We start from the raw sequence: 26,439 nt of genomic DNA, 5'->3' as shown, positions 1-26,439 counted from the left end.
AAAAGGGAGTCTGGGGCTGTTGGATAATTACTGTAGCTCACAGGTTGCAGAGCAGTGTTGTGGTTCCCTGAAAGTGGACTGGCTGTGAATGCTGACGTCGTGTCCGCCCTGCCCCTGCGTTCCAGACAAGGAGACCCTGATCACGGACAGCGGGAAGCTGCACACCCTGGACGTGCTGCTGTGCAGGCTGAAGGCCCAGGGACACCGAGTCCTCATCTACTCCCAGATGACCCGCATGATCGACCTGCTGGAGGTGAGACGCTCCCACACACACACACACACACACACACACACATCCTCAAGATAGCTCGACAGTATCTCCTCCGACCGGACACACTCAACACTTCCGCCTGTCTGCTGTTGGACCTCTGGTCTGGTTGTCTGGTAGGGGTGTTGTGTTGGGGGGTCAGTTTGTCCGTGTGGAACTGTGAAGCTCTGTCTCCACTAGTGGGTGTCAAGGCCCACTGCCTCTAAACAGCGTGGGGCCTCGTTAGCAAGCACATTAAGAGACTAATTACCAGGTCAGGGTCATTAGAGGGGCCTCATCTGCAGGCGAGGCTGCCAGATGGGGGAACGAGAGGGAGATGTAGGGGAGGAGAAAGGGGGATGGGAGTGGCATGGGATCTTGGTGTCGGAGGAAAATGGAGGAACAGAGGTGAAGGGAGACAAACGTACCCAGAGAGTGAGAGAGAGAGGGAGGGAGAGTGTTCACAAAGGCTGGGTATGTTTTCCTCTGTGTGGACTGTGGCTGAGCTGAAAGCCAGGCGTGGGAACTGGCAGGCTGCTTCTAGCTGCCCTTTACAACAACAATGGCACTCAGGCAGCCCCCAGCAACATCGGCATTGTTGCTCCATGAGTTGACCCAAACACCACCTATGATCTGAAAGGTTCTTCCGTGACGTCACCCGGGAATTCCTCCCCCGACCTGTCATCGTGGCGGAGGTTCCAAGGCGGACCAGTGGGAACTTGCCCAGGTGACTTCCTGTTCTTCCTGTGTGTATGGAGAACCATGGAATGCTTTAGGCAGCGTGGGGGGTGGGAACGTCTGGCTCTTGGAACAGCATGCCTGTGTAGATGGCTCACATAATGAGAACCCACCGAAGTCTGGCTTCAATGGGACTGTGCCACACCCACTGAGTGAGAGAGAGAGAGAGAGAGAGAGAGAGAGAAAGAAAGAGAGAGAGAGAGAGAGAGAGAGAGAGAGAGAAAGAAAGAGAGAGAGAGAGAGAGAGAAAGAAAGAGAGAGAGAGAGAGAGAGAGAGAGAGAGAGAGAGAGAGAGAGAGAGAGAGAGAGAGAGAGAGAGAGAGAGAGAAAGAAAGAGAGAGAGAGAGAGAGAGAGAGAGAGAGGAGAGAGAGAGAGAGAGAGAGAGAGAGAGAGAGAGAGAGAGAGAGAGAGAGAGAGAGAGAGAGAGAGAGAGAGAGAGAGAGAGAGAAAGAAAGAGAGAGAGAGAGAGAGAGAGAGAGAGAGAGAGAGAGAGAGAGAGAGAGAGAAAGAGAGAGAGAGAGAGAGAGAGAGAGATAGTGGAGGATTACCAAGTGTGCTAGGGATGTTTCCCTCAACCAGGATCTCTGTTGTGTAATACACCGAGTTGTGACTAGGCCGCCATCCTACAGCCTAGCCTGCTCCGTCACTAAGGAGACAGGAGAGACTGGCCTGCTCCGTCACTAAGGAGACAGGAGAGACTGGCCTGCTCCGTCACTAAGGAGACAGGAGAGACCTGGCTTTCTATGAACAACTAACAAGATTCATGAGTTCAACAAAGTTTCAACATCTTTTTTTTTTTTTTTTTTTTTACATTCTGCCAGTCTGTTTCCAGTATTCCCTCCCTACGTTCTGTGCTCACACACACACACACCCCCCCCCCCCCCCCACACACACACACACACACGCGGTGCTGGTTTAGCGTGAGCGTGCTCCAGCCGGGGCTGATTTCCCAGCAGCCTCCTGGCCGCTCCGCAGAGCGCCTGATGCTAATCTCTGTTATTAACCCTTCCTGCTCCCGCCTCCCACAGTGATGTCACTGACTGATCTGCGAACCCCAGGCAATCTGACGACCAATAATGCGGTTGGCTTTGGTTAACGGCAAGAGGGGTTTACCTATTTCCAAGCCAGTCATGCCAGTGATAGCTGTCTGCAGTGTTAGATTACAGCACGGTCATGCCAGTGATAGCTGTCTGCAGTGTTAGATTACAGCACGGTCATGCCAGTGATGGCTGTCTGCAGTGTTAGATTACAGCACGGTCATGCCAGTGCTAGCTGATGGCTGGCCCAGGATAATAAGCATACAGGAAGGAAAAGACCGCTGCAATTTACACAGATTAAAGACAGGACTTTGTCTAGATTTGCACAGTCAAGTCTGCTTCTGGTTACTCCATAGGAAGAGAGGCAGTTACTGTTATGTCTTCCAGAACTCTGAACGGTCAGCAGGGAGTTTCAGCAATATTCAGAGTGACAGCAACATGCTGGCTCAGAGTCGTCTCCCCAAAGAGCTTGTCCATACACAGAATATTACAACAGCTTTGGGCTGCTGACATATATATATATATACGGTCCATTTGGACCTGTTGTAATATTTATGCTCAATGGTCTAACCCATCGTGGTCCCAGATGCTTGTGAGTGCAGGCACGTTAGCGCTCCAGGCACGTTAGCATCCACAGTAATGAATTTAGAGAGAGGTCCGATGTTGCCACTGGCAACTGGCTAGCATGATGGACACTCTCCTGGTGGGGGAGATGGGGCGGGGGTGGGGGGGGTACTGACGGAGGAGGTGGAGGAGGTCAAGGAGGGGGCAGAGCTTGATGGGTGCAGATACGAGGATGGTAGGAGAGGCCATGATCAGAGCTCTGGTTCATCAGAGGTCACCAGGAAGGAGGAGGAAAGGGGAGCCAGAGGTTTGGCAGGTGACTGCTCTACTGGCTGTGGTGTGGTCAGGGTACATGAGGGCTCTGCTGGCTGTGGTGAGGTCAGGGTTCATGACTGCTCTACTGGCTGTGGTGAGGTCAGGGTTCATAACTGCTCTACTGGCTGTGGTGAGGTCAGGGTTCATGACTGCTCTACTGGCTGTGGTGAGGTCAGGGTTCATGACTGCTCTACTGGCTGTGGTGAGGTCAGGGTTCATGACTGCTCTACTGGCTGTGGTGAGGTCAGGGTACATCGGTGGCAGACATGTGGTCTAGATGAGTCAGTCAGATCTCTTCATGCCCCTGGGGTCCATCGAAGACATGGTTTAGGGTTAGGCTTGTTAGCGGCAGGCAGGCAGGCAGCAGGCTAATGATCCTAATATGGTCTCTGCACACACACACACGCATGCCAGGCTAATGGTCCTAACGGAGCCTTCAGTAGGAGCAGATGTAGCGCTGGGACCAGAGCCAGTCACCAGGAGAAGAGGAGGGCCAGGGCAGGCAGGCTCGGAGTCTGGGAGTCTGGCTGTCTGGGTGGCACAGAGGGGTGTGGAGGGGCCAGGGGAGTGAGGTGATGGGAGGAGGGGAAGGAGGAGGAGGGAGGTAGGGTGTGTTTGAGACGTGATGGAGGTCTGGTGAAGCACCTCTGTTGGCAGAAGGGAGAGTATAGTATGTGTTGCATTTCTCAACATCTGGGACTGCTGGATTATCTGATTTCAAGCTAACGATCGATTCCGGCTTCCAAACTGACATGGTGATTAGTCCCAGATAAGCTCTTTGGGCACCTCTGTTTTCCATCTTCCACTGCATCAGTGACAGGCCTGTTGGGATTGTCCTCCACAGGGAGTCACTGTTGACGAGTGTCGGGGAACAGATAGACAGGGTCAGGTTCACTAAGCAGTGGGCCCGTCTCCTCCTCCACAGGTTGAGAAACACAGATCCAGTTTCAGTCCCTGCTTGGGACTTGGATGGCTGCAGTTGGAACTAACAGTCCTCTAAACATCTCTGGTCTACGTGACCCACTGGATGCTTTGAGAACATGTGTGTCCCAGCTAGAGAAGAGTATGAAACCTGACGATCTCTCCTGGAGAGACGCCTCACGGGCAGTCATCAGGGAAATCTCCTGTATACTGATCCTTTTGTTCTGTTTCCCTCCCTCTCTCCCTCCCTCTCTCCCTCCCTCTCTCCCTCCCTCTCTCCCTCCCTCTCTCCCTCCCTCTCTCCCTCCCTCCCTCCCTCCCTCCCTCCCTCCCTCCCTCCCTCCCTCCCTCCCTCCCTCTCTCCTCTCCAGGAGTACATGGTGTACCGTAAGCACACCTACATGCGTCTGGACGGATCCTCCAAGATCTCGGAGCGCAGAGACATGGTGGCTGACTTCCAGAGCCGGTGGGTACACAGAAAGTCCCCTAAAGGGGGACAGTGTGTGTGTGAGTGTGTATGTTTTTGTGTGCATGTGCGTTGAACAGTGTGTGTCAGTGAGTGTCTGTTTGGATGTTTTCAGCGTCAGTGATTGAGTGTATGTTTTCAGAACACTGCCGCCGGTAAATCGTCCCGTCCCTGCGATGCTGTCAGTCAGCAGCGAGGGCTTGGTCTGACGTGTGTGTGTGTTCTGGTTTGCATTAGCAGAGCTTCCACGGCCCTGTGCTGCTCTGGGACTGCTGGAGGACGGAGCGTGTTCAGAACTATGTGGTGTATTCAAACGTCCCTGGTTATGAACTATGTAGGGCTTGGCTCTGATACAAACAGCTTTTACTGTACTTGACCTTTTTTCCATTCTGTCTCTCTCTGTCTTTGCCCCCCACCCTCTCTCTCTCTTTCCCTCCCTCCCTCCCTCCCCATCCCCCCCTCTCTCTCCCCCTCTCCCATGCAGGACGGACATCTTTGTGTTCCTGCTGAGCACGAGGGCGGGAGGCCTGGGCATCAACCTGACTGCTGCAGACACTGTGAGTCCCCTCACTCATGTACAACACACACACCTGCCGGGAGCACCCTGAGGTGCTGTGTTAGCAGGGCCAGCCTGGCCTGACCAGCCCCGCCTGACCAGCGCTCCTCTCTCCTGCCAGGTGATCTTCTACGACAGCGACTGGAACCCCACGGTGGACCAGCAGGCCATGGACCGGGCCCACAGGCTGGGCCAGACCAAGCAGGTGACTGTCTACCGCCTGATCTGCCAGGGCAGCATCGAGGAGAGGATCCTGCAGCGCGCCAAGGAGAAGAGCGAGGTCAGAGACACACACACACACACACACTCACAACAACACACACACACTCTCACAACAGCACACACACACTCTCACAACAGCACACACACACACACTCTCACAACAAAACACACACATTCTCACAACAGCACACAGACACACACTCTCACAACAGCACACAGACACACACTCACGGCAACACACAGACACACACGTGGGTTCCACGTGCTGTGCGGTGACCCCGTGTTCCTTCCTTCAGATCCAGAGAATGGTCATCTCAGGAGGAAACTTCAAACCAGACACCCTCAAGCCCAAAGAGGTGGTCAGCTTGCTGCTCGACGACGTCGAACTGGAGAAGAAACGTGAGTGGACGACCTCACGCGCACACTTCCTTATTGGCCCTCTGAAGAGGTTTCTCTGGCTGTGATAGGCTGTGCGGTGGCCTGGCTATGCCCTGACTGGCTGTGGTGTGTGTGTGTGTCAGTGCGTGTGAGGCAGCAGGAGAAGAGGCAGCAGGAGGAGAGCAGCAAGGTGAAGGACAGGAAGAGGAAGAGGGAGAAGTACGCTGAGAAGGTACCTTCAGCTCCCGATGGAATTCTCTCAGATTCACTTCACTAACCCAGGAGGAAATTCCAAGTGTTCAGGTTCAACTCTCTGAACACTGTTCCAGAAGCAGTGTAAATGGAGAGGATTGACATCACCTGTTTTTACACCAGCCACCTGGTTGGAGACGTTGGACTTGTGATGTTTGACTGCTTCCGTTCTCCCTCCCTTCCTCCAGAGGAAGAAGGATGACGAGTGCGAGCCGAAGAGGAGGAAGGAGGGGACCCTGGTCATGCCCTGCGCCCCCTCCGCTGACAACTCCAACCTGTCTGCTGACGGAGAGGACTCTTTCATCAGCGTGGACATGGACTCTGCCATGCCCAGCCCTTTCAGCGAGGTGAGGGAGGGGGGGAGGGAGGGAGGGAGGGAGGGAGGGAGGGGAGGGAGGGAGGGAGGGAGCGGGGAAAGAGGGAGGAAAGAGGGAGGGGGGAAAGAGGGAGTGGGGGGTATCGTGACAAAGGAAAAGAGGGAGGTGGGAGTCTTTCATTCAACCAGTCTTGCCTGCATTTACCTCATCCAACTTGACACTTACGTTCTTCTTTCCTACTTCTCCATGTTCTCCTCTCTCTCTCTCTCTGTCTCTCTCTCTCTCTCTCTCTCTCACCACTCCTGCACCTGCACCTTTCCTCCACTCCTCCCCCCTCGGACCCTAACATTTAACCCCCTATCCAACCCCTCTATGACTCCACTCTGCCGCCCGTCCCCCCTCTCCGACCTCCCTGTGCCCCCCTGCGTGGCCCCTCCCCTCGTGGTGCTGACCCCCAGGCCTGTGTCTCTGTGTGTGCTCGTGTCCCTGAGCAGATCTCTCTGAGCAGCGAGCTGCAGCCGGGGTCCCTGCCCCCCGACCCGGACGCCGACGAGAGCAGCAGTGACATGCTGGTCATCGTGGACGACCCCGTGTCGTCAGCCCCGCCCTCGCGGGCTACCAACTCCCCCGCCTCGCTGTCCGGCTCTGTCTCCGACAACATGAACGGTGAGAGGGGAGACACGCCCACCCTGGGTTCTGTCGCAGGTCCCAGGAGAAGGAAATTACACGTTTCCCCGTCTTCCTCGGCTATGTTGTTTGGAGGGGCAGGCTGAAGGAACAGAGCTTCAGGCTCAGTGCGGGAGGGAATGTCAGAGAGGGAAGTTCTCAGTCTGACTTCGTGACAACCACGACTGGAGACCAGAGATCTCCCCCACCCGTCACCCCACACCCCCCTGTCCCTCTGTAGTACCCTGCCTGACACACCCCCCTGTCCCTCTCTAGTACCCAGCCTGACACACCCCCCTGTCCCTCTCTAGTACCCTGCCTGACACACCCCCCTGTCCCTCTCTAGTACCCAGCCTGACTCATTCCTCTGTCCTCCGCAGGTGTTTCAGCCCCGGACACATCGAGCCCAGGAAGGGGCCGGAGTGGGCGGAGTCGAGGGCGGCCCAAGGGTTCTGGGGGCGGGGCCAAGTCGGCAGGGAAGGGGCGTGGCCGCAAGTCGACGGCGGGCAGTGCGGCTGCCATGGCAGGAGCGATGGCAGGGGCGGCGGCCGCGTCCGCAGCAGCATACGCTGCCTACGGATACAGCGTTTCTAAAGGTAAACACTCCGCACACACACAGTAGTAACCAAGGTGTTTACAGGCATGGTGGAAGCCTTGTTCGGGTGCTGTGCTCATGTCTAAACCACCACCAGGGTGTCTAGTTTGAGCTGGAATTACAGAGCAGGCAACTCGAACACACTGGCTGGTACAGATGTTTATTCTGATCTCCTTTTCCTCCCCACTCGTCAGCGGGCCTGGCTGCAGCCAGTCCCCTGCAGCCGTCTCTGGGCAGGTCTGGGACCGCCCCGGCCTTCACCCCCAGCAGCAGTTCCTCCCCCCAGGCCAAAGGGGGCGCTGGGACCTCCAGCCCCCAGAAACACATGGCCCACAGCCACCGCCACGGCAACCACAGCTCAGGCCGTAAGGGCAAGGGACCGGGGGGGCCTGGGGCTCGATAGCACACACACACACACGTCCAACGGATCCAGGCCTCTCCTTACAGTGGCAGTTCTCAAAGTGACATCAGCTACTGCACTGACCTTCTCCCACTGTGACCCCCCCCTCCATGACCTGTCTCTGTTCCCCTAAGCTGAGAGGGACCTGTTTCACACTGAAGAACCATGCTAACCCAGAAGACAGACTACATCACACACACATCCTCATCCCATCACCAACCACAGACCTGTTGTCATTGGACAAAACCTGCCTTGACTGTTTGGGTTGTGACAGAGTATTTCGATGGCTTTTTACATGTTTGTGAGATGAAACTCTTTGATTTGTGTGATTGTTGTGATATTACATCAAACCTAAACACCATGTTTCTAAGGGCTTCATAACCTTGTGCTCTCCAATGGAGTCAGCCAAAGGTGGATTCTCCACGTGCACTGAGCCATTTTTTTTGTTGAAACGCCTCTGATTTTAGGAAAATGAATGCTAAGGTTATTTAATTGTTCCATAAAGATGTTCAATGCGTTATGGTTGGTCTGTACGGAATATCAACAAAATGTGAATGCATACCAAATGACAAAAACAGGACTGCTTTTGTAATATAGCTCTTATTTTTGTATGAAGAGAGAGAATACCCATCCATGCCAATATGGCAGATTTGAATAAAAACATTTTCTCTATGACATATTTCCCAGCACAGTCAGAAATATAGGCAGAATAATATATTTTGAGAACCGAGAGAAATAAATGGAAGATTTGGGATATTTTGTGGTAAATTGATTGCAAGAAAAAAAGCACTGTTTATAAAAATGTGATTCTGATCTGTTTGTGAAAATATAAGTCCTCTCAGAATGTTTGGATTGTACAATGCTGAAGTTCAAATGGGTAATATATCACAATTGTTGAAATTGTAAATTGTATTGAAGCCATTTTTATTTGAAGAGAACATAATTATACTTTCTGTCAGAAAGTCTGCATCGTTATTTTGTGACATTGATATTTTGGATATGGTTCACTTCAGCGTTCTGAAATTAGCACTACACATACTATATATATATATATCTATATATATATGGGTTTGTTTTGTGCTGGACTTTGTGATGGTTAATGGTGTTGTTCTGTTGGTGTAAATAGTATTAAGGGGGGACGTTTCTCTTATTTCTCCCCAGTTTGCTTGTCTATTTTTATAGGTCATGTGTACATATGAAGAAAAAAAAACAGTCATTTTACTAACAGGAAAAGCCAATTAAAATACTGCAAAATCAGTGTGTTGTTGTTTGAGTGATGTACAGTACACTACCACTGCAGGCCAGTGTAGATTACAAACTGAATCGCTGAATTGAAACTTCAGACTGTATTTCTTGTTTATGCACAACCACCCCTGGAAACAACACAATGTTTGAACAACATCCTTGAACCTTAGCCTGTACTTATTTTTCACACTTTAAAGCGGCTATGGGACCTATAATTGAGCTGTGTCTTTCTGTGTGCTTTATATAGGCTTTAACATGTCCTTCCTGGTGCCCTTTGACACCTGGATGGGGTAGATCATAAACACAGGACTTCCTTGGCCCGTGTCGTCCCCTGCAACAACTTGCATAAGAATGTGTTCCTAGAAAACATCTGACTTGAGTCACGTCAAAGAGTAGCAGTACCCCGGCCAATCAGAGACCTGTGAAGGTGGAGGTCGAAGCTAGGTGGGAGGAGTGTAGCCGGCTTCAGCCAATGATGTGTCAGGACTCCGGGTGTGTCGTCACAGGCTATTAACATGTGACTATGACCTAATGGGGAGTGACAACGTGAGGTGTGGAGAACTGCAGCCAGGTGACCACAGCCCATGTGTGTGACTGCCCTGCAAGGCCGTCCCTGGCCCACACGTTCTTGTTTACATACACCTCATACTAACGCGCCACCTGTTTTGTGGTTGGGGGATTAGTGTAGGTGAGAGAGCACTGTGTCAACTAAATGATCTGTACCCCAAGTATTTACCACCGTCAGAACTGCTACCATTAAGTCTTACTGCTCTCATAAGGAGAAAATAATTCAAAACTGAACTTGTTTTTTTTTTACCTTTTATTGGGATTTACTGTTACAGATGAAAACCATGCCAAATACAACCTTTTATAACAAAGGTGTACACAGCAGTTCGGGACACTTCACAGCCATGATAGAGGAAGTGACGTTACACCAGATTGTGAACAGTGGTTAAGAAATGGACGAGGTGGAAACTGCAAATATTAACCATTAATGCATTCGCTGAGGGGGTACATTAGTGAGCAGTAATATGTCTAACTTCCAACAACTAAGCCACAACATCCCCATGAGGTTGACCATACAATATTGCACAAGGAAATAAAGGTTCTATATTTAAAAAAATCCAACCATCTTGTAAAAAAAAATTAAAAAAAAATAATCATCCTGTTTCCCTTTGTTTGTATGGCTATCATTAAGCACACGTGTCACAAATACACGACACAAGGACAATTAAACCTCATCTTTATGGTTTCAACAAGGAAGTGATGGCAACGTGTATGTTGGTGTGCATTTTAAAACGCAGAGGTTTCCAGTAGAGAGAGACAGAAGGGTATAGGTTACTGAGCCCCTAACAGGTACGGCACTAGGGCAATGGCGGCCGCCTCGATGGAGAACAGGTGATGATCTTCAACATGGGGGCAGCTCATCCTCATGAACTCTGCCAGGCGGAGGAGGTACTCTAGGTTGTGGCCTGTCTTGCCCTGGGACATGGCTATCTGGGACCCGATCACCTCAGGGCTGGCTGGCCCAAGGTAGAGGGGGTTGTCGGGGGTGGCGATATACACTAGAGCCTGGACGGTCTCCTCGTTTTCTCCATCAGGGACAAACTCCACAGCTTTGGTGATGTAACCGCCGCAAACTGCCTCTCGCACATTGAGGTATTTGAGTGACTCCTCCACCTGAGCACCAGTCACCTCAAAGGCCACACCCCAAGTGGACGCCTGTCATGGGAAAGGAACGAGATGCTGGTTAGATTAAGTAAATAAACAGAATTTCTGTGCAACACCATCATTTAGTATACATGTTTCTGGAAGCTACAATGTTCCCCCACTTCTACGTTTCAAGCTGAAATTCCCCACAGCATAATATACCACTATGCAAGTTCCACTTACGTCATCCTCTTCAATGAGCGTCACCACTCTTCCGGGCTGCAAGGGAGGCAGAGAGAAATGGTTTACGTCATGGATCATCGACTAACCCAACGTGGCAGTAAATAAACACATTAGTATGAAACTGATACACTGTATACACGACATCTTACCAGCTCATCATTTCCACGATGGAAGTTGTCTCCGTGCCAGAAACGTCTCTTGTAGCCTTGGATGTAGCCGACCATGCTTCTCTTGTATTTGAAGTCAGGCTTCCACACCAATGACCCATAACCGAAGATCCATAAGCTAGTCTTACCAGCAAGGATGTCTTGAGGTTTCATTTTGACTGATATTGATGATGACGTTCAAGTGTATTGGTAGTGAATTTTGATGAGGTTTAATGTAAGGTTGAGCAGCTAGGCTAATTAGCCGGCTAATATTAGTTTCCGTCGGTCAAGGAGGAGCGGTATAGGTTGGCTCACCGATATACCGCGAACGGTATTTGAGCCCAACTGCTTAGCAGTTGTGAAGATGGAATTACGGGGTCTGTTTTGCCTTGCAAGATGCATGCCGATGCCTTAGTGCTGCCGCATACTTGAATTAAAAATCCATGGCTACTAGCCTTTACGTTTTCTAAATAAACGGTAAACAAGCTGTATGGCTAGCTATTTAGACAGACGGTAAAAAAGTCTTAATGGTTACAATACAGTCGAAAATAGACGATTATCAAAAAGGGATCGTTCCTTGAGAAATGTTTTGACCAACAGAAGGTTCCCAGACGTTTCTCCGTTCTTCCTATGTGTAATGGCGTAGCTGTTGTTTCGTTTTTGTAGCTACCAGCATAAATAGGTGTGTCTCAATGGCTGCATTTCTGACCAATGGCATTTGAGAAAAGGTTGGTTTCCAAGCCATCTGTCCAATCCACCTATGGTGCGCCAAAATAGGCGGCAATTTACGACCGAATTTGATAGTTTATTGGCTTAAAACCAATCAATCATCACGCCTATTCTTGATAGTGATTCGTTTAAAAAACGTAATTCCCATAGACAGGATATGTGATTGGATAAGCCTGTTGTCGCTCTTTCGAATGTTGCATATCATTATTGCAGTTGGCTGATGCAACCTGCTTCAGCATTTCAAGCAAAGGCCCGAGTCATTGCATCAGACTCAGGAAAGGATAATAACTTGGGAAGGGCAGTCTGAATCTGACCCTTGAATCTTCCCTTGAAAATATAAACACGACTTGTCTGAAGGTTGTGTTTTGTGCCTTTTGATGTGTGTATTTAAGTGTTGTCTACAAGTAATCATAATATTCCACCAGATGATTCATCTAAAACCAAAAGTGTATTTGTGTAAGTTGCATAAAAAGTATATAGTGTGATTTATTGTATTTGTGTGAGTGCACATGTATAGCTTACTAGATGGCTTACTAGATAAAGTGTGGTGCATATCTGCCTGTGTTAATTTAGGCTATTATTTGTTGTTCAAAGCAACATTTGTTACTTGTAGGTGTGTGATGCAGCGAAAGTTCAAAGATCCAGTGGCACAAACAACCACGCCATGTTTTTCAGCTCCCATACCTTTGCTTTAATTTGACTTCCCAGATGGTTTGGTACACGCAACCATCTGGGAAGTCATCCATGGAAACTTCTTTTGAAAAGGGCAGGCATCTTAAAAAATACATATACTTGCCAGGTGATTGAATGAACCATCGGTCTATCGCCATCTATCATGACCTAACTTCGACCACACCCATAGCTGCCAGTAGATCCTAAGGTGGCCGATTGGTCAGCACCACTGTGGGTTGAGTACAGACAAATAACTTGAAGTTAGGCAAGAAGGATTCTTGCATGGCTGTGATCTTGTGAATCCATCAGTCTCGCAAGACCTTCTCTCCCTTCATCTGGATGTTCCTCCCCTCTTCCCTCCCCCTCATCTAACCCATGTGTAGCTCACATGCATGTCCACCACATGTTATACTTGAAACTTGCCCCGACGCGTGCTGTCAAATATGCTAGTATGTCATTTCAAAAGATACAATCCTCGTTCCTGCAAGCCCAGTCCTTGAGCTGTTTTTCTACAGCATCTGTGCTAAGTTCAAGCCTCATCCATAAGTAATACAAGATGATCTATAAATAGTGGCATTAGCTAGTATGATAAGACGTTGACAAGAAGTGTTTACATAAGCTTCTTAGGATCTACATGGTGCATAACCCCTGTTCTGTTTGGCGTCATATAACCCAGTCACGCCAGATAGTTTAATGCCCATCTCAAAAAGCCTACCACTGATCCTAGTGTGCACACAAGTGAAATCCAAAAATAGAACTGAAGAATTCTGTGGGCATGGTACCTCTGTCCAGTTCTTTAACTGTGCTGACCAGTGTTCAGGCTTTTTACTGACCTCTAGTGTTAATTAATAAGAAAACCTTGTATGGTGAGAAGGATGCAAAATCACTAGTTAGGTGCAATGCACAGGTGTTTTTAAACCTACATTCTAATTGAGATTCTGTAGCTGAAAAATGGTACTACATCAATATGGGGAGAAATAATACTTTTGAAAATATCAACTTTTAGCTTGTAAAAACAAAAAGATTTTGTGAATATTATCTCAACGGTTGCTGGTGATTGCTTACATCTAGAACTAGAAGAAGCGTCATATATAGGCGTTAGTGTCCTTAACAAGGTAGGCTATTTGAAGACTCGTGGTCACGTGACCGGCTATCCGCGTTGTAAATATGAACAACTGCGTTTCGCTTTTGGTGTTATCCACTCCAATCTATCAGATATTGATTGGCATCGATTGCTCTACAGGACTTATGATCATCAGACCTGACCTTCGAAACGGTAAGTAACTTGTAGCTGAGCTAACTAGCCTACTGCTGTGTTGGATTGCAAGAGCTGGGCGAAAACACTGTCTCTCGGTATCACAGCCTGCAAACATAGCTACCTACATAATGTTAAAGATCCTGTAAAGTGGAATTTAAAATGACTGTTAAGTTCATCACACCACAGAACAGTGTGTTATAATACCCATCCAAATTCGAATTAAAAAACATCTACAAGTATGTTAATTAGGCTTTGAAATCGTGAGAAAATCAGCTCTCTTCTCTGCTTGAGACTGGGGGGCGCGTGTCGCCTGAAGGTGCTGACTCTCCGCCCCCTCGAATTTATTGAATTTAGCAACAACAGCAACAATAGCTAAATCAATCTCAGATATCAGACCTTCCTGCAGTTTCTGAGTGTTTTATGTATTAATTACTTTGTCTTTGCATGGCCGGGGTACTGCTACCCAGCTGAGTAACAAAATGCTACCGTCTGTGATCTGAAGTAGATAACTCGCTGTGACGTAGATCGGTCGGGTTTTGGCCCCGCCTATACCAAACCTGTGCTAAAAACGGGAGAGAAACTGTTCAACGGACCACGGCTATAAGTGTGTTTTCCGCATTCTTCATTCCCAAGCCGTGACATCAATCTACACATTTCCTTATTTCGTAAAAGTGTAAATAGACTTGATTGGGACGTTTGTCTCTCCCGTTGCTTGTTTTGTGGTTGTTTCCTGACTGGCAGAGGATTCCATGTTAGCAGGAGCAGTACACTGGAAGAGATGCGTGAGAAAGCAGTTGGCCTGCACAGGCATGTTCTGCATTTTTTAATCAGAGAGGAAACAGGAACTGATGTCACTAGGTCACAAACAGGATGCTGTGATTATAACACAATGAGAATGCTTGGCCATACTATGGAGACCTAGGGTCCAAGGGACAGGACCTTAGTGTGTGTGTGTGTGTGTGTGTGTGTGTGTGTGTGTGTGTGTGTGTGTGTGTGTGTGTGTGTGTGTGTGTGTGTTTGAGTGTGTTTGAGAGAGAGAGAAAGAGGAGACAGTTGTAATGCTTTTGTAATTGAGATTAAGTTATGACGAATTAGGAGTTATGCACATATTAGTATTTGTTTCTGTCTCAGTGTGTATATGAATACATGGTTATTCATGGTTTGCATGTGTGTGTCTGTATGATGCTGCAATGGCCTGCTGGGTGTGGTTGGGTAACAGGTTGAAGTCGAAGGGTTTAACCAGATGACTAAGAGCTGAGATAACAAGTGTGTTTTTCTCCCTGGCCGACAAGGCCGGAAGCCTTCTCTCCAAACCTTGTGATCTGCTCTCTTCCTGGTGCATCCCTTTTTCACACGTGCACACAGCCCCCAGGCTGAGGGGGTTGACAGGGATGACCAGATGAACAGGATGTGTGCGAGGAAGAGACCTCCAGATCTGCAGCTCGGTGTTGATTGGGAGAGGCTTACTAGATTGCATCGTGTTGATTGGATGCACAACAACAAGGGTTTTCTGAGCTCTGACTCATGTGATCCGGTTTTCTGTTGAGGATCTGAAACTATAGCAGGAGGTTTGTTTTAGTGAGCAAAGGCCAAATAAATAAAATTATATTATACTTTAAGTATTATACTTATAAGTTATACTGATACAAGACTTTGTTTACCCAACCTCTGAGGTCCACCCTCAACTTCCATTTTGACATCTGACAAGCCCAACTACGTGAGCCAATGACTGGCCCAGTGACTGGCTCTCACAAGTCCATAAACCTCCCCCCCCCCCCCCCCCCCCCCCCCCCCCCACAATAGTGCCAACGGTGATATTTCATGATTTGGCTTAATAGAGGACCCGTAGCCTTCCATCTGGCCTCCCCTCCCTCCAGTAACAGCCCCGGTGCCAGGCCCTGTGCCTGGCTTTGTCTGGTTGAAGCAGGGGGGAGGTGGGTGGTACACCAGGAGGCTGAGATGTTGCCCTTAACCCTGGAGGTCTGTGAGTCAGTGAGCTGGGGATACCCTATGGCTGTGTGTGCGTACGTCTACTGCGTTTTATGGGACCTCTGGGCCTGTGCTGCGTGTGTGTGTGTGTGTATTTGTGTGTGTGCAGTGCGTGTGTGTGTAGTGGGTGTGTGTATGCAGTGTGTGTGTGTGCCGTAGAGTAAAGGCAGGGAGAGGCCTGGCATATGCCGCTGTTTTTATGGCAGCGCTGGGTCGCTCCTGGCTCCCCCACGGCATCTGTTCAGCTGGGATCTGTTCTTAGTGTGCGTGTGTGTGTGTGTGTGTTTGGAAGGAGGGAGGGGGGCTTCCCCTCAGCCCCTTGCCTGTTTTTTTTTTGTTTCACCCTTCCAGTTTAAGGGGGTGGTATCCGTGGAAACGGATTTGAATTTTAAGCCAATTCACAAGCAGAAAGAGGGAGGGGATCGGGTGCATGAGCCAGAGGGGGGGTTTCAGGAATGACTGGAAAGCATGTACCTTGGTATCTGTTCATGCTAGTCCTCTCTAACTGGGCAATCCTGTTGTGGCTGTTTGTGTCAAATAACTAGTGGCACCAATATCTGACGTCATATTCACAAGCTGGCTGGGAAGCTGAGACTTGACACACTGCATTAGCTACTGGTTGTGACAAAGTGGTATGTAGAATAACGGTCCCATCATCTTCTCAGTTGAAAAAAATACACAAGACAGAAGAACATCAGTTATGCTTAGTTTCATTGTTTGAAAACACCTCAAAAATAATTTCATTTTCCATTCACTGACATCAAATTAAAAACAGTTTTGAAGCAATTTAAGTTTTATTCTTCAGATGTTTGGTCTTTATAAATATGCATTATATACAAAATAATATTATAAAACATATAAAGAGCAATGTGTCATATTTAAATTAAACTCTGGAAATGATCATCATTTAAAAAATTACATTATTGGTTCTGTACTTTTCAAAACTCATTATAGGCAGGCAGTGGTGTGACAGTCTATTTCTTCCCCATGTGTCTCTTTGTATTCCTGGGCTGTGTTGCATAAAAACGGTCCTACTCCCTTTTCTCCTGAATCCTGCTGGCACAGCACTGAGTATTGCGCTTCTGTGGTTCTTCTCTCAAAATCCTAGTTGATTAAAAAGTATTTTCCCCTGTTTTTTTCTGTAGTGCAAATGATCCAAGGAGAGACAAGGGCACACATTTAGCATTTAAATCCCCTCTTTTAAGGCTTCTAGTGATTTTGGGCTGCATACAATCTTCAGTCCAACCTGTCATTTTCGGTTGACGGACAATTGAAAATTGCTTAGACATTCATAGTTCTTGTGTGGTTAATTTCTGATGGGTGACGTTGAGTTCGGTCAGCTCAACCCTGAGTCTTGCATAGCTGGAGAAGCTTTTGTGTGGGGGGGGGGGGGGGCGGGGGGTGAATCTCAAGCACCTCCTTTTGATTGGTTGGCTGTCAGTCACCATGATTATCCCATAAGGCAGGGTCAACTATGAAAAAGAGGTCTTCTCCTCCGACCCCTCCCCTGGCTGCCTAGGACGGGTGAGATCCCACTCTGTCAGTCCCCACACCTGGTGCAGCGAGTGGGGTTCAACGTTCCCAAAAGTTAACAGGTCCATGACTGTACACATTTGTATACAAACGCTCAGTCTACGTCAAGTTCTCAACGCGTTTCTTAGTCTGATAGAGGGTACAGTCCACTGGCCTCTTCTTCAGATCTCAAGTGTTCCAGATCAGCAGTGGACATCACAAACAATCTCCAGTCTCTTCTCAGGTTTTGTAAACAATCCAGAATAGAATATTCTGCTTCGATTGTGTATTACTCCTTTGCTGGCATACCCCTCTCAGAATCATACCTTCAGGAAGAGGAGAGAAACATAATTAAACTTAGGCCGTCGGGAATAGAAGACAAATCCTGCTCTTTACTAAAGATTAGAAAATGTATGTTTTGCCATGCTGTTATGCTTAGCTATATCCATTCACAACCCAACTCAGACTGAGTCTAAAATTGTCCGAATGGAGGAATGAAGCTCTGTTAAGTGAACGGTTTTATTTCAGGTATATATGATACCCCTTCCAGGCCTTCACATTGTCAGTTTAAAGAACAGTTATTCAATTTAGTGGCCTTTTACAGTTTAGAGAAAGCATTGCCACATGTGACTACTCCATATGATGTCTTGGCTGAAGTTCAAGATGTACAAGCATAAAAGCAATTCCATAATGTGTAGGCTACGTCTGTAAAATAACTGCTATCACCAGATATTAAACACACATGTATTCGTCTGTGATAGAATACATGAGATGGAAAATAAAATATAGTTCTGTAGATGAAGAGTATATTTTCCTTGTTACCTCGGTCGCTATGACACACTCTCTTCTCTCTTCTGCTATAACGAACACAGACTGGTAGATGGAGTCTGGTGTGGAACATATCGTTGATATCCTACACTCCGGTTTATCACTGCAAACACAAATCACATTCAACATTAACACAAACTAGAAGCACATGGAGGGCATGGCACAGCATTGCATCATGGGGGAGGGGTGGGCGCAAGGAGTTGAATCTGAACTGTACAAAGTGGGAATGTTGTCTAGGTTTGAAAATAGTATTATAATTATTTTTTCTTCTCTTTTTTGACAACACATGGTGACATTGTGGTTACACATGTGAGTGTGACAAATGAATAGAACTAATTTCCTCCTGTCACAAACAGAAACCCAATGAAACCTATAGAAAAATACTAAACCACTATGAATGGTTTTCACCTTTGACACACTTAACCATTTTCTACCGCTTTGAGTTCCCCCCCATTGCACATTTATAGCAGGCAGGCAATATATTAGAGCAGGCAGGAAACCACAGGGAATAATGTGGCAGAATAATGGCAGTTTAAAGAAAGCCAGAACATGTCCTCTTACCTGTACATTCTACTTAGGGGTATTTTCTCTTCTAAACACTTGTTGTAGACGTGACTGTTATCCTCTTGCGATTTGTCGTCCTTAAACTCTTTCGACTTCGAGTTGTAAGAGTCTAAGTGATAGTTCTTATGGATAAAGTTCGACTTGTCCGAGTCACAGTCCACCTCCAGACCCACTTTGTGATTGATGTTTTTCAGCTGCGAGGCGGGTATCAGGTTGTCCCTCTGGACGTCAGACAGGTTGTTCATGGTCTCCCCGTCTCCCCTGTCCCTGCTGGCCTGCCTGTGGATGTGCCTGAGAGCCAGGCCCACCATGCACAGCAGCATGAGCAGGGCCACCAGGCCCACAGCCAGGGAAACTGCCGCCCACTGGAAGCCATCTTGGATCTCCCCGCCCACTGGCAGGGTCACAGCAAAGTACTGGCAGCGGGGGCCGGTGAAGCCGGACGGGCAGATGCAGGTGGGAGGGGGCTTCCCGGGACCCCCTCCCCCGGTGCAGACACCCCCGTTCAGACAGGGCTGGAGGGAGCACTCCTCCAGGGGCCTGTCGCAGTTCCGTCCGGCGTAGCCTGGGGGACAGGCGCAGGTGTAGTCGTTGATGCGGTCGAGGCAGGTGCCTCCGTTGATGCAGGGGTTACCGGCGCACTCGTTGATGTTGACCTCACAGTGCATGCCGGCGAAGCCCGCCTTGCAGCTACACACACGCACGCCACTGTGAACCACGCACAGACCACCTGTGGAGAGATGACAGGGCTTAGTGCATCAAAAGACAGCACGGGAACATGCGCATGACTGACGGGCGAAGAACATGGCATTGTGAGAAGTATGTTTAGGTGGAAACTAAACGATCACAGCCTCGCAAATGTGTCGATCTTACAAGCTATCAAACCAGTACAGTTCTTTTGAAACCCACAAAACCAGTCCTGTCAACTTCCGAGCGTTTGATTCACCAGAGGAACCAAACCAAAGTAAAAGTTGAAACCTTTTTTTTCCCATCAACAGCCACAGTAGCCTACGCTGGTGACACGCAGGTCACAGTGCTGGAAGCTACCGCGTGTTTACATGGAGGATAGACACAGAGTTTCCAGTGATTCCTGTTGTTCCACACCACTTCCAGCCTGAGGAAATCAGACAGGGGAAGTCGGGGGGGGGGGGGGGGGGGGAGGGGGGCGTACCGTTGGCGCAGGGAAGGGACGTGCACTTGTCCACTCTCTTCTCGCAGTTGAGTCCGGTGTAGCCGCGGGGACACTCGCACACGTAGCTGCGCCCGTTGTCCTTCTCGTGACACAAGCCGTGGTGGAAGCAGGGGGAGTCGGAGCACACCAGATGGCTCTCCTCGCAGTGAGTCCCCGCGAAGCCCTTGGGACACGAGCAGACATAGCCCGGGTCCAGGTTCTGAGGAGGCCAGGACACACACACACGACAGTCAGTCAGTCATTTCACCACATCCCTCAGAGATAAAAGTCGATTATGCAAAGATGTTCCCAGACTAAAAAACTGTACTCTTGCTTTGGGGACCTTTCTGCATAGTGTGTTTCTGCGAAGCTGTCTAGTCAGCCATGTAGTGACAGTCTGTGTATTATGGGGTCAACAAAGGAAAAGTCAAGTGTAGTTCAATGCCGCAGTCCAGTGTGTCGGGGCAGAGCAGCGTGAGAGCTGTGGCTCACCGTGCAGAGTCCTCCGTTCCTGCAGGGATTGCTGTCGCACTCCTGCAGCTCCAGCTCACAGTTGACCCCTGTGAACCCCGGCAGGCAGGTGCAGGTGTAGCTGCCCTGACCCGTGTTCATGCAGGTGGCCCCGTTCACACAGGGGCGGTGGTGTGTGCAGAAGTTCAGGTCTAGAAGGGGAGATGAAGACATTCACGGTCAACGCTTTTAGTCTAGGCCTAGGCTTCATCCATGTCTGAGAGTTTACAGTTTGAGTCAAGACTAGCTCATGTAAGCTGGGCTTGTTTGTACTTACCCTGGTCACAGAACAGGCCTCCCCAGCCCTCCTTACAGTTACACTGCCAAGGTTGCTGGCAGGTACCGTGTTTACAGGCTGGGTACTTCTTACACTCGTCACAGAACATCCCCTGCCAGCCGTCTCTGCATCTACGAGACACAGAACACACATTCAGGTCAGTGTCTACTACTCATCCCACCGCACAGACACAGACTCTCTCAGACCACACTCAAAAGAAGCATTCATCATCGAACATAACCCAGTGCACTGCAGTCTACTTACTAAACTGACCAGTTTTTTTGGGCAGTGTGTTTTAATCGACCACAGTTTTATGACCATGCAATTGACGATGCTAGGCAAAGCATCCACGTACTGTTTATTTATCCCAGCTCAAAGCTACAGACAAGCGCTGTGGGTTGGACAGGCTTAGAGTCTGGACAGTAACCAGAACACCAGAGCTCAATGTTTCTCTTCTCTCACGTTTCACAGTGAAATCAAGTTCCCTGCACAGCGCTAAGTAACCCCCTGCCTCCTCACGACTCGCAAAGAAGAGAGGAATGAATTAGACAGACAGGAATTTTCTCACGTAGTGTGTGAGTGACCGAGTTAGAGTCGGTGTGTGTGTGTGTGTGTGTGTGTTTGTGTGGGTGTGTGTGTGTGTGTGTGTGTGTGTGTAAGAGAGTGAGTGAGTTTGTGTTTGGAATTGTATGACTGGCTGCATGCTTGTGCAGGCAAACTGTTCCTCAACAGGAATGAAAGTGGGTGTTCTTTTTTTTTGTTTGTTGAAGAGTTGCTGGGAGATCAGCCAGCTACTTTGATCCTGTCAAATGTGCAGCTCACACACTCATACACTTCAGCTCCTCGTCATCCAAATCATCCTCCATCACTGTCGTCTACTTACACACACTCGCCAGGCATGGAGCAATTCCCATTTCCCTCACTGCAGCCCTTCAGGCAGATCGCTGAAGACAGACACACAAACAGATCAAACATTAGTTATCAGAGTAATAACATCACTTATGTCAAATACGGCTTGCTTATTTCACATCATTCTTATGACAATTTATCTGTAAATAAGAAAATATACTGTTGCCTTAAAATGTTCAAGGTTACTGTCTGTTAGATAATTATGGTTGAATTCTGCAGTGCGTAGTAGTGTGCAAAATCCACATTTAACAACGATAATAGCGTTTAGCCTATAAGCCTCCAGTTCTGGAGTCTCTCATCTTTGGATCACGTTCCGTGCTCGCTTCCGGATGAAGCAACCACATGTGCTAAACTTGTCAGACATACAGTTGGCCTGGATGACACTGGTTTGGATCCGATAGGCGACCGACGGTAAACGGCCGGTTAGTCCCTAACAGATGCTTGCTTTCAATAGCAGACAGCTGTCCCCATTGTTGTTTGTAGTCTGCGCGAACCACATATGCAGCTGCTACACCATGCATTCAACAATAGGAGGACTACCATTTTCGTTGGCGTGTGGCGGATAATAATGCTGCGATTAACCCTGGCGCGTGCTGCCGCCCGGGCTACTTCAAGGGACGCTCGTTCGTTCAGGGATTAAATTACCTGGCACGCGCGTTCCAGTGTGTAGTTACACAGAGTTTACAATGCAGTACCAGTGAATTTGAGAAAGAAATGAAGATAAATAAAAAGAGAAACAAAGACGTGTAGTTTGAGTTGTAGTGTATGAATGACCTAATTTATCTTTCGCACGTGCTTATCCCATGGCCGCCTTAAAAGATTGATGTTACGACACGCGATCCCATCTGGTTAGAATTTGGTGCCACAGTCAAAATAGAACTCATTTTACCGCCAAGTGACATCGATGACAGATCCGCAGTCACCCTGCGGTTTTAGCACATGGTAACGATTATCCTCATGATGTATCCTTCAATCTGGCCTTTGATTCATTTGTTTTGGTGAACTAGGCCTGTACACATACGCCTGTTGTACTGTTAGCCAAATGGCACCAGGCCCCATGCAATTAGAGGTCCATTCAGGAATTTCCAAAACGAAGAAATATTCACAGCATTTGAGAGTGTAATGACTGAGGCTTACTTCAAACACATTTGAAGCAACAATATGTTTCCACTCTTCAATATAACTCCTCCACCCGTCCCTGATCAACTCCCTTCCAAAACCAATTCCTAGGCTTCAATTCCAGCCTAGAAGGTTGACCTAATTCATTGGCAACTTACTGAATCTTTAGCTCCCACAATAACATAAAAAAAAACATGAACATCATAGCATGAGTCAGACACCAAGCAACATCAGTGCCTTCAGGTCGACAGAAGGCATAGACACAACAACAGTACGAACCTAAGACTGAATCTTCCACCGCTGCTCCTAACAATCAAGCTAAGTGTACTCAACTAATGAATCAAGAAACACATGCTGACTCCATTTGCCACGAAAGGCCACACTTACGGCCTGAGTACACTTATTGAACACGCAGCCTACTAAAGGCATTCACTGTCACCCATGATACCTGGAGAGGATGATCTCACACAACCGCACACATTAGGCTTGACCACAGCCCACACCACGCCTATCATGCATCAGCGGCGAAGACGGCTAATGACGCCCAAGACAGGTGTGAGACTGAGTCGACACATACCCAGGCTAAGCCAGTGCACGTAGTGAGATAGTACCCAACGCCAAAGAGAGAGTGGTGGTTGTCATGGTGGCTTACGTTCTTCGCAGTAGTCTCCCTTCCAGCCGGGTAGACAGGACAGCTGGCCGTCGTGGTTGCAGGTGTAGTGGCCGAACCGGTCGTCTCTGGGCGTGCAGATCTTGGAGCAGCTTTCTCCGTAGTAGTTCTCGTTGCAGATGAAACGGTAGGAGTAGCGTAGCTCTGTCTGCTTGCTGCTCAACACGTCCTGAGACCACTGGCTGCCTACGCCCAACTGCCTCTGCACGGCGAAGAAGCCGATCGATACCTCATTCTTCATGTCTGAAAGAAAAAAAGAGGAGAACTGTAAGAGTTAGGACCCCTGACAAAAAGTTAGATCATAGTATGATTTACGTGACCATGATCCAGTCTCTTCATACCAATTCAAACACATTCTTCTTCATGCCCAACAGCTTAATGCAGTTGTTCGCCTTGCAAAAGCCCTGAACCACTATGGCTGTGATAAAGGGTGAATGTAGATTAAAATGCCCTTCCTGTAAGATGAAACACTCCCAAGCATTCTCCTGCCTTCCAAAGGTGTAAAATACAGGAAAATGTAGTCAGTGGCTTTTGGCAGGGCCTGAGTATTCTCACCAAAGCCCAGAACTCTTTCCCACGCCAAAAATAAACCAAAGGAAGTTCAATTGTGTTTGAGTATAAGAATGAAAAAGGTGTTTTTAAAGAGACAACAAAGGACAGAGAAGGCGTGAAAATGTGAAAAATACAGAGAACAATATGCAACTGGTTCCCATAAATCATTTATAGTGAGATGATAAGTACTGTAAAGGGTGGAATACCTTTCTTTGAAGTGTTCGAAAACATTAGTTATAGTGTCGTAATGAAATGTGTAGAAACGTCGCCCTCTAGTGGCCATGTATCCACTTACCTACAGGTTGATCTGCAGACTGTGAATGCCAAGCTTCAATTATCAACGAAAACGATCCCTGAAGGTGAAAAATAAGAATATTAGACATATAATTTAAAGTGCATTCAAACATAATCTTCACAGCATGAGCACGAATACCCCACTTTCTCTTTCCAACTTGAAACCACAATAATCTACTTTGGTGCTCATTAAGCATCTGCTCTAAACATTTTATACATAAAGACACATGACTTAAACGTGTAATAAGACTTCTGTTTAGCCAATTTGCTACTTGAGATAAACAACATCCCTTAGTACCTATTCATCGATAGAGTATTACCTGATGGATTAACTAGGCCTGCGAGTGCTACCTGCAAATATAACTGTCCCGTTGAGCAACAACAATCCTTAAACACAACCTGAAACACAACACATAATACACGTTTAAATTGTTTCTTACCGGCCACCCAAAGTTGAACGGCAGTCGAATAGGTCTGCTAAAAGTGCCACCGTCCATTGCGCTGAACGAATTGGTCCCCAGCACCGGTGTCACGGCACTTCCAAATATACAGTCACCTGGCGACACTACTACTTGGTAGTTCTTCAAGCACACTCGAAAGAAAGTCCTACAATAGGGTTTGCACGAGTTTCCATTCGCCAGTAGTCCTTTGTTATTTTTAAATTCATGAAGGTCGAGCTCAAATACACCAGATCCAAATACCTAAAAGGAAAAGAAAAAAGATATTGTTTAAATATATAGCGAATGCATTTTTGTTACAAACAAATGGCTCTCTGTCTAGGTCTGCTTGTTGCTGTGCATGATCTCCAGGAGATGAAATCCTTGTTACCTGTGAGAGTATCGTAGTGCTGAATGCGATGGTAAAGGTGAACCAAGCTGCCATCCTTTTCACTTCTCCAGGGCAGCCGCGTCACCCGCCAATATATCCCCAAAATGCCCACAATTCCAATGTGTTGGAGTAAAATCTAAAGGAGTGAATTCAATCAACAAAAGGGTATAAATCCTTCCTCGCGCTCTATCCGCGTGTCCTTAGCTCCCTTTTAGTGTGCCAAAACACCAGGACGCGTCTCGTATTCCCAGGTTATCCAAGCGGTGAAGCGAGACCAATATCCACGTCTGATCCTTCTCTGACCTCTAAGCACCCTGCATTTACAGTACTCCACAATTGTTACGTCGGTTCGTGTTGGGTTGGTGCCACTGGCTTGTTTTTGGTGCTACTTTTGCTGCGTCAATCTTGCGCCGTGGATGTACAACGCTCGTCTTATTACTCGTGAATGAACTGTGGAGTATCGCCTCCTTCAATTTATAGACTTACGCTGTGGTGCTCATTACATAAACTGTCAATCAATGGCAAACGCCGCCCCTTTTACATATTCAACCCCCTCTACCCAACAACAATGATATACACATTTAATACCCAGCAGCGCTATGCTGACTGACCATCGTAGGCGACTTGGCGATTAATAACAAGTCTGGCATCTGTTGATGTAGGCTATTTATTGCGCGTGGGAGGAGGACGCACAACAACGCTCAACTGTTTCCACACACTTTTTGATTCAGACAGGCAGGCAAAATGAAACTTCTTTAGAATAAAAATCAACATTTAAATGTTTGCGCTTCTCCATTCAAACCGGTCCATGCTGGTTACTCAGCTGCGCGGTTAAAAGGTCGGTTCATTTGACCGCGCTTGTCTTCTTTTTTTCCCACAAGGTGCGTTTAGAACAGAACGGTATTATTTCCCTGCAGTATAATTTATAGGCTTTTATTTGTGAAAGACAAACAGTTACTCCATCAGTAGTTATAGGCCTAGGTTTGTACCTTATAACCTACATCTCTGAAATCATAAAATGAATTAAAAGTGACCGAACACCTGCACACATACCAACCACAAATGTAGCAACAAATTGTTTTTGCTAATATTCTAGGCTATGTGTGCTTTTATAGTGGTTTGCTACTACAGTATCATTCAGCGGCGCGTGCCGCATGTTGCCCACCCTTGGTCTTTACAGCTCAACGGCAGCGTGCCTCCTATTGTTGGGACGCGTGCCCCCTCTCTTCGTTCTCATGCGGGTTTAATGTGCGGGGGAGACATAACTATTCAGCTGTATGTAAATGAGCTATCTCGCTCTCTCTCGCTCACTCTCTCTCTCTCTCTTTCTCTCTCTCTCTCACACACACACCTGCATCCGTAAAATTGGCTTATTCTTTTCCATAGGCCTACCCTTAAGCATCTCACGGGAATTGCATATAGGATTTCCCACGCCATAGGGTTAAAAACGCTCATCATTTGATGGGCTATACACTATTCAATGGTGATTGGACGAATTTCCACCCTCTTATAAAATTGCCGTTGAATTTTGCATCCCTAGAAAGCGCGCGTGTGCATAGAAAGTAAGAGAGGCTGAGTGGGTGTACACGGATGCAGTA

The 26,439-nt window shown here is 47.9% G+C and overlaps 3 protein-coding genes across 5 annotated transcripts in view; 1 reads left to right on the top strand and 2 right to left on the bottom strand.

The window, feature by feature from the left end:
• The window catches only part of ino80 (INO80 complex ATPase subunit), a 30,722-nt gene extending 22,035 nt beyond the window's left edge, over positions 1 to 8,687 (top strand). For 2 of the 3 annotated variants that reach the window (XM_047021497.1, XM_047021498.1), the window contains exons 28-37: positions 126 to 253; positions 4,195 to 4,289; positions 4,774 to 4,846; positions 4,967 to 5,125; positions 5,364 to 5,466; positions 5,589 to 5,677; positions 5,886 to 6,044; positions 6,473 to 6,680; positions 7,061 to 7,276; positions 7,470 to 8,687. In XM_047021497.1, coding sequence (XP_046877453.1) covers positions 126 to 253; positions 4,195 to 4,289; positions 4,774 to 4,846; positions 4,967 to 5,125; positions 5,364 to 5,466; positions 5,589 to 5,677; positions 5,886 to 6,044; positions 6,473 to 6,680; positions 7,061 to 7,276; positions 7,470 to 7,678 — 1,439 coding nt within the window. In that variant the 3' untranslated portion in view covers positions 7,679 to 8,687. The remainder of the gene's footprint in view (positions 1 to 125; positions 254 to 4,194; positions 4,290 to 4,773; positions 4,847 to 4,966; positions 5,126 to 5,363; positions 5,467 to 5,588; positions 5,678 to 5,885; positions 6,045 to 6,472; positions 6,681 to 7,060; positions 7,277 to 7,469) is intronic. The other variant, XM_047021499.1, reaches the window with a different exon arrangement.
• A 1,211-nt stretch (positions 8,688 to 9,898) lies between these two features.
• On the bottom strand, positions 9,899 to 11,619 carry chac1 (ChaC, cation transport regulator homolog 1 (E. coli)). The gene is made up of 3 exons (XM_047021471.1): positions 10,963 to 11,619; positions 10,814 to 10,849; positions 9,899 to 10,642 (listed from the first exon to the last, which is right to left on the bottom strand). Exons 1-3 carry the CDS (start codon positions 11,131 to 11,133, stop codon positions 10,259 to 10,261), a joined length of 591 nt encoding a protein of 196 aa, XP_046877427.1. The 5' UTR covers positions 11,134 to 11,619; the 3' UTR covers positions 9,899 to 10,258.
• Positions 11,620 to 16,300: 4,681 nt separating this feature from the next.
• On the bottom strand, positions 16,301 to 25,302 carry dll4 (delta-like 4 (Drosophila)). The gene is made up of 11 exons (XM_047021935.1): positions 24,842 to 25,302; positions 24,454 to 24,714; positions 24,015 to 24,072; positions 23,150 to 23,410; positions 21,353 to 21,413; positions 20,470 to 20,600; positions 20,175 to 20,344; positions 19,683 to 19,902; positions 18,509 to 19,241; positions 17,942 to 18,050; positions 16,301 to 17,445 (listed from the first exon to the last, which is right to left on the bottom strand). The coding sequence occupies exons 1-11, from the start codon at positions 24,893 to 24,895 to the stop codon at positions 17,440 to 17,442; spliced, it is 2,064 nt and encodes a 687-aa protein (XP_046877891.1). The 5' UTR covers positions 24,896 to 25,302; the 3' UTR covers positions 16,301 to 17,439.
• Positions 25,303 to 26,439: the final 1,137 nt, after the last annotated feature.

Source organism: Hypomesus transpacificus, chromosome 6 (genome assembly GCF_021917145.1).
Source record: "Hypomesus transpacificus isolate Combined female chromosome 6, fHypTra1, whole genome shotgun sequence".
Lineage (NCBI taxonomy): Eukaryota > Metazoa > Chordata > Actinopteri > Osmeriformes > Osmeridae > Hypomesus > Hypomesus transpacificus.
This window is presented reverse-complemented; position numbering and strand designations above follow the sequence as displayed.

Bases quoted from the DNA above. Each gene is read 5' to 3' on its own strand.
- chac1 (XM_047021471.1), bottom strand. From the start codon at position 11,133: ATGAAACCTCAAGACATCCTTGCTGGTAAGACTAGCTTATGGATCTTC. The intron at 10,850-10,962 runs GTAAGATGTCGT...CCTCCCTTGCAG, and splicing joins ATCGTGGAAATGATGAGCTG to CCCGGAAGAGTGGTGACGCT. The intron at 10,643-10,813 runs GTAAGTGGAACT...TTCCCATGACAG, and splicing joins CGCTCATTGAAGAGGATGAC to GCGTCCACTTGGGGTGTGGC.
- dll4 (XM_047021935.1), bottom strand. From the start codon at position 24,895: ATGGCAGCTTGGTTCACCTTTACCATCGCATTCAGCACTACGATACTC. The intron at 24,715-24,841 runs GTAACAAGGATT...TTTTCCTTTTAG, and splicing joins GCACTACGATACTCTCACAG to GTATTTGGATCTGGTGTATT. The intron at 23,411-24,014 runs GTAAGTGGATAC...TTTTTCTTTCAG, and splicing joins GTCTGCAGATCAACCTGTAG to ACATGAAGAATGAGGTATCG.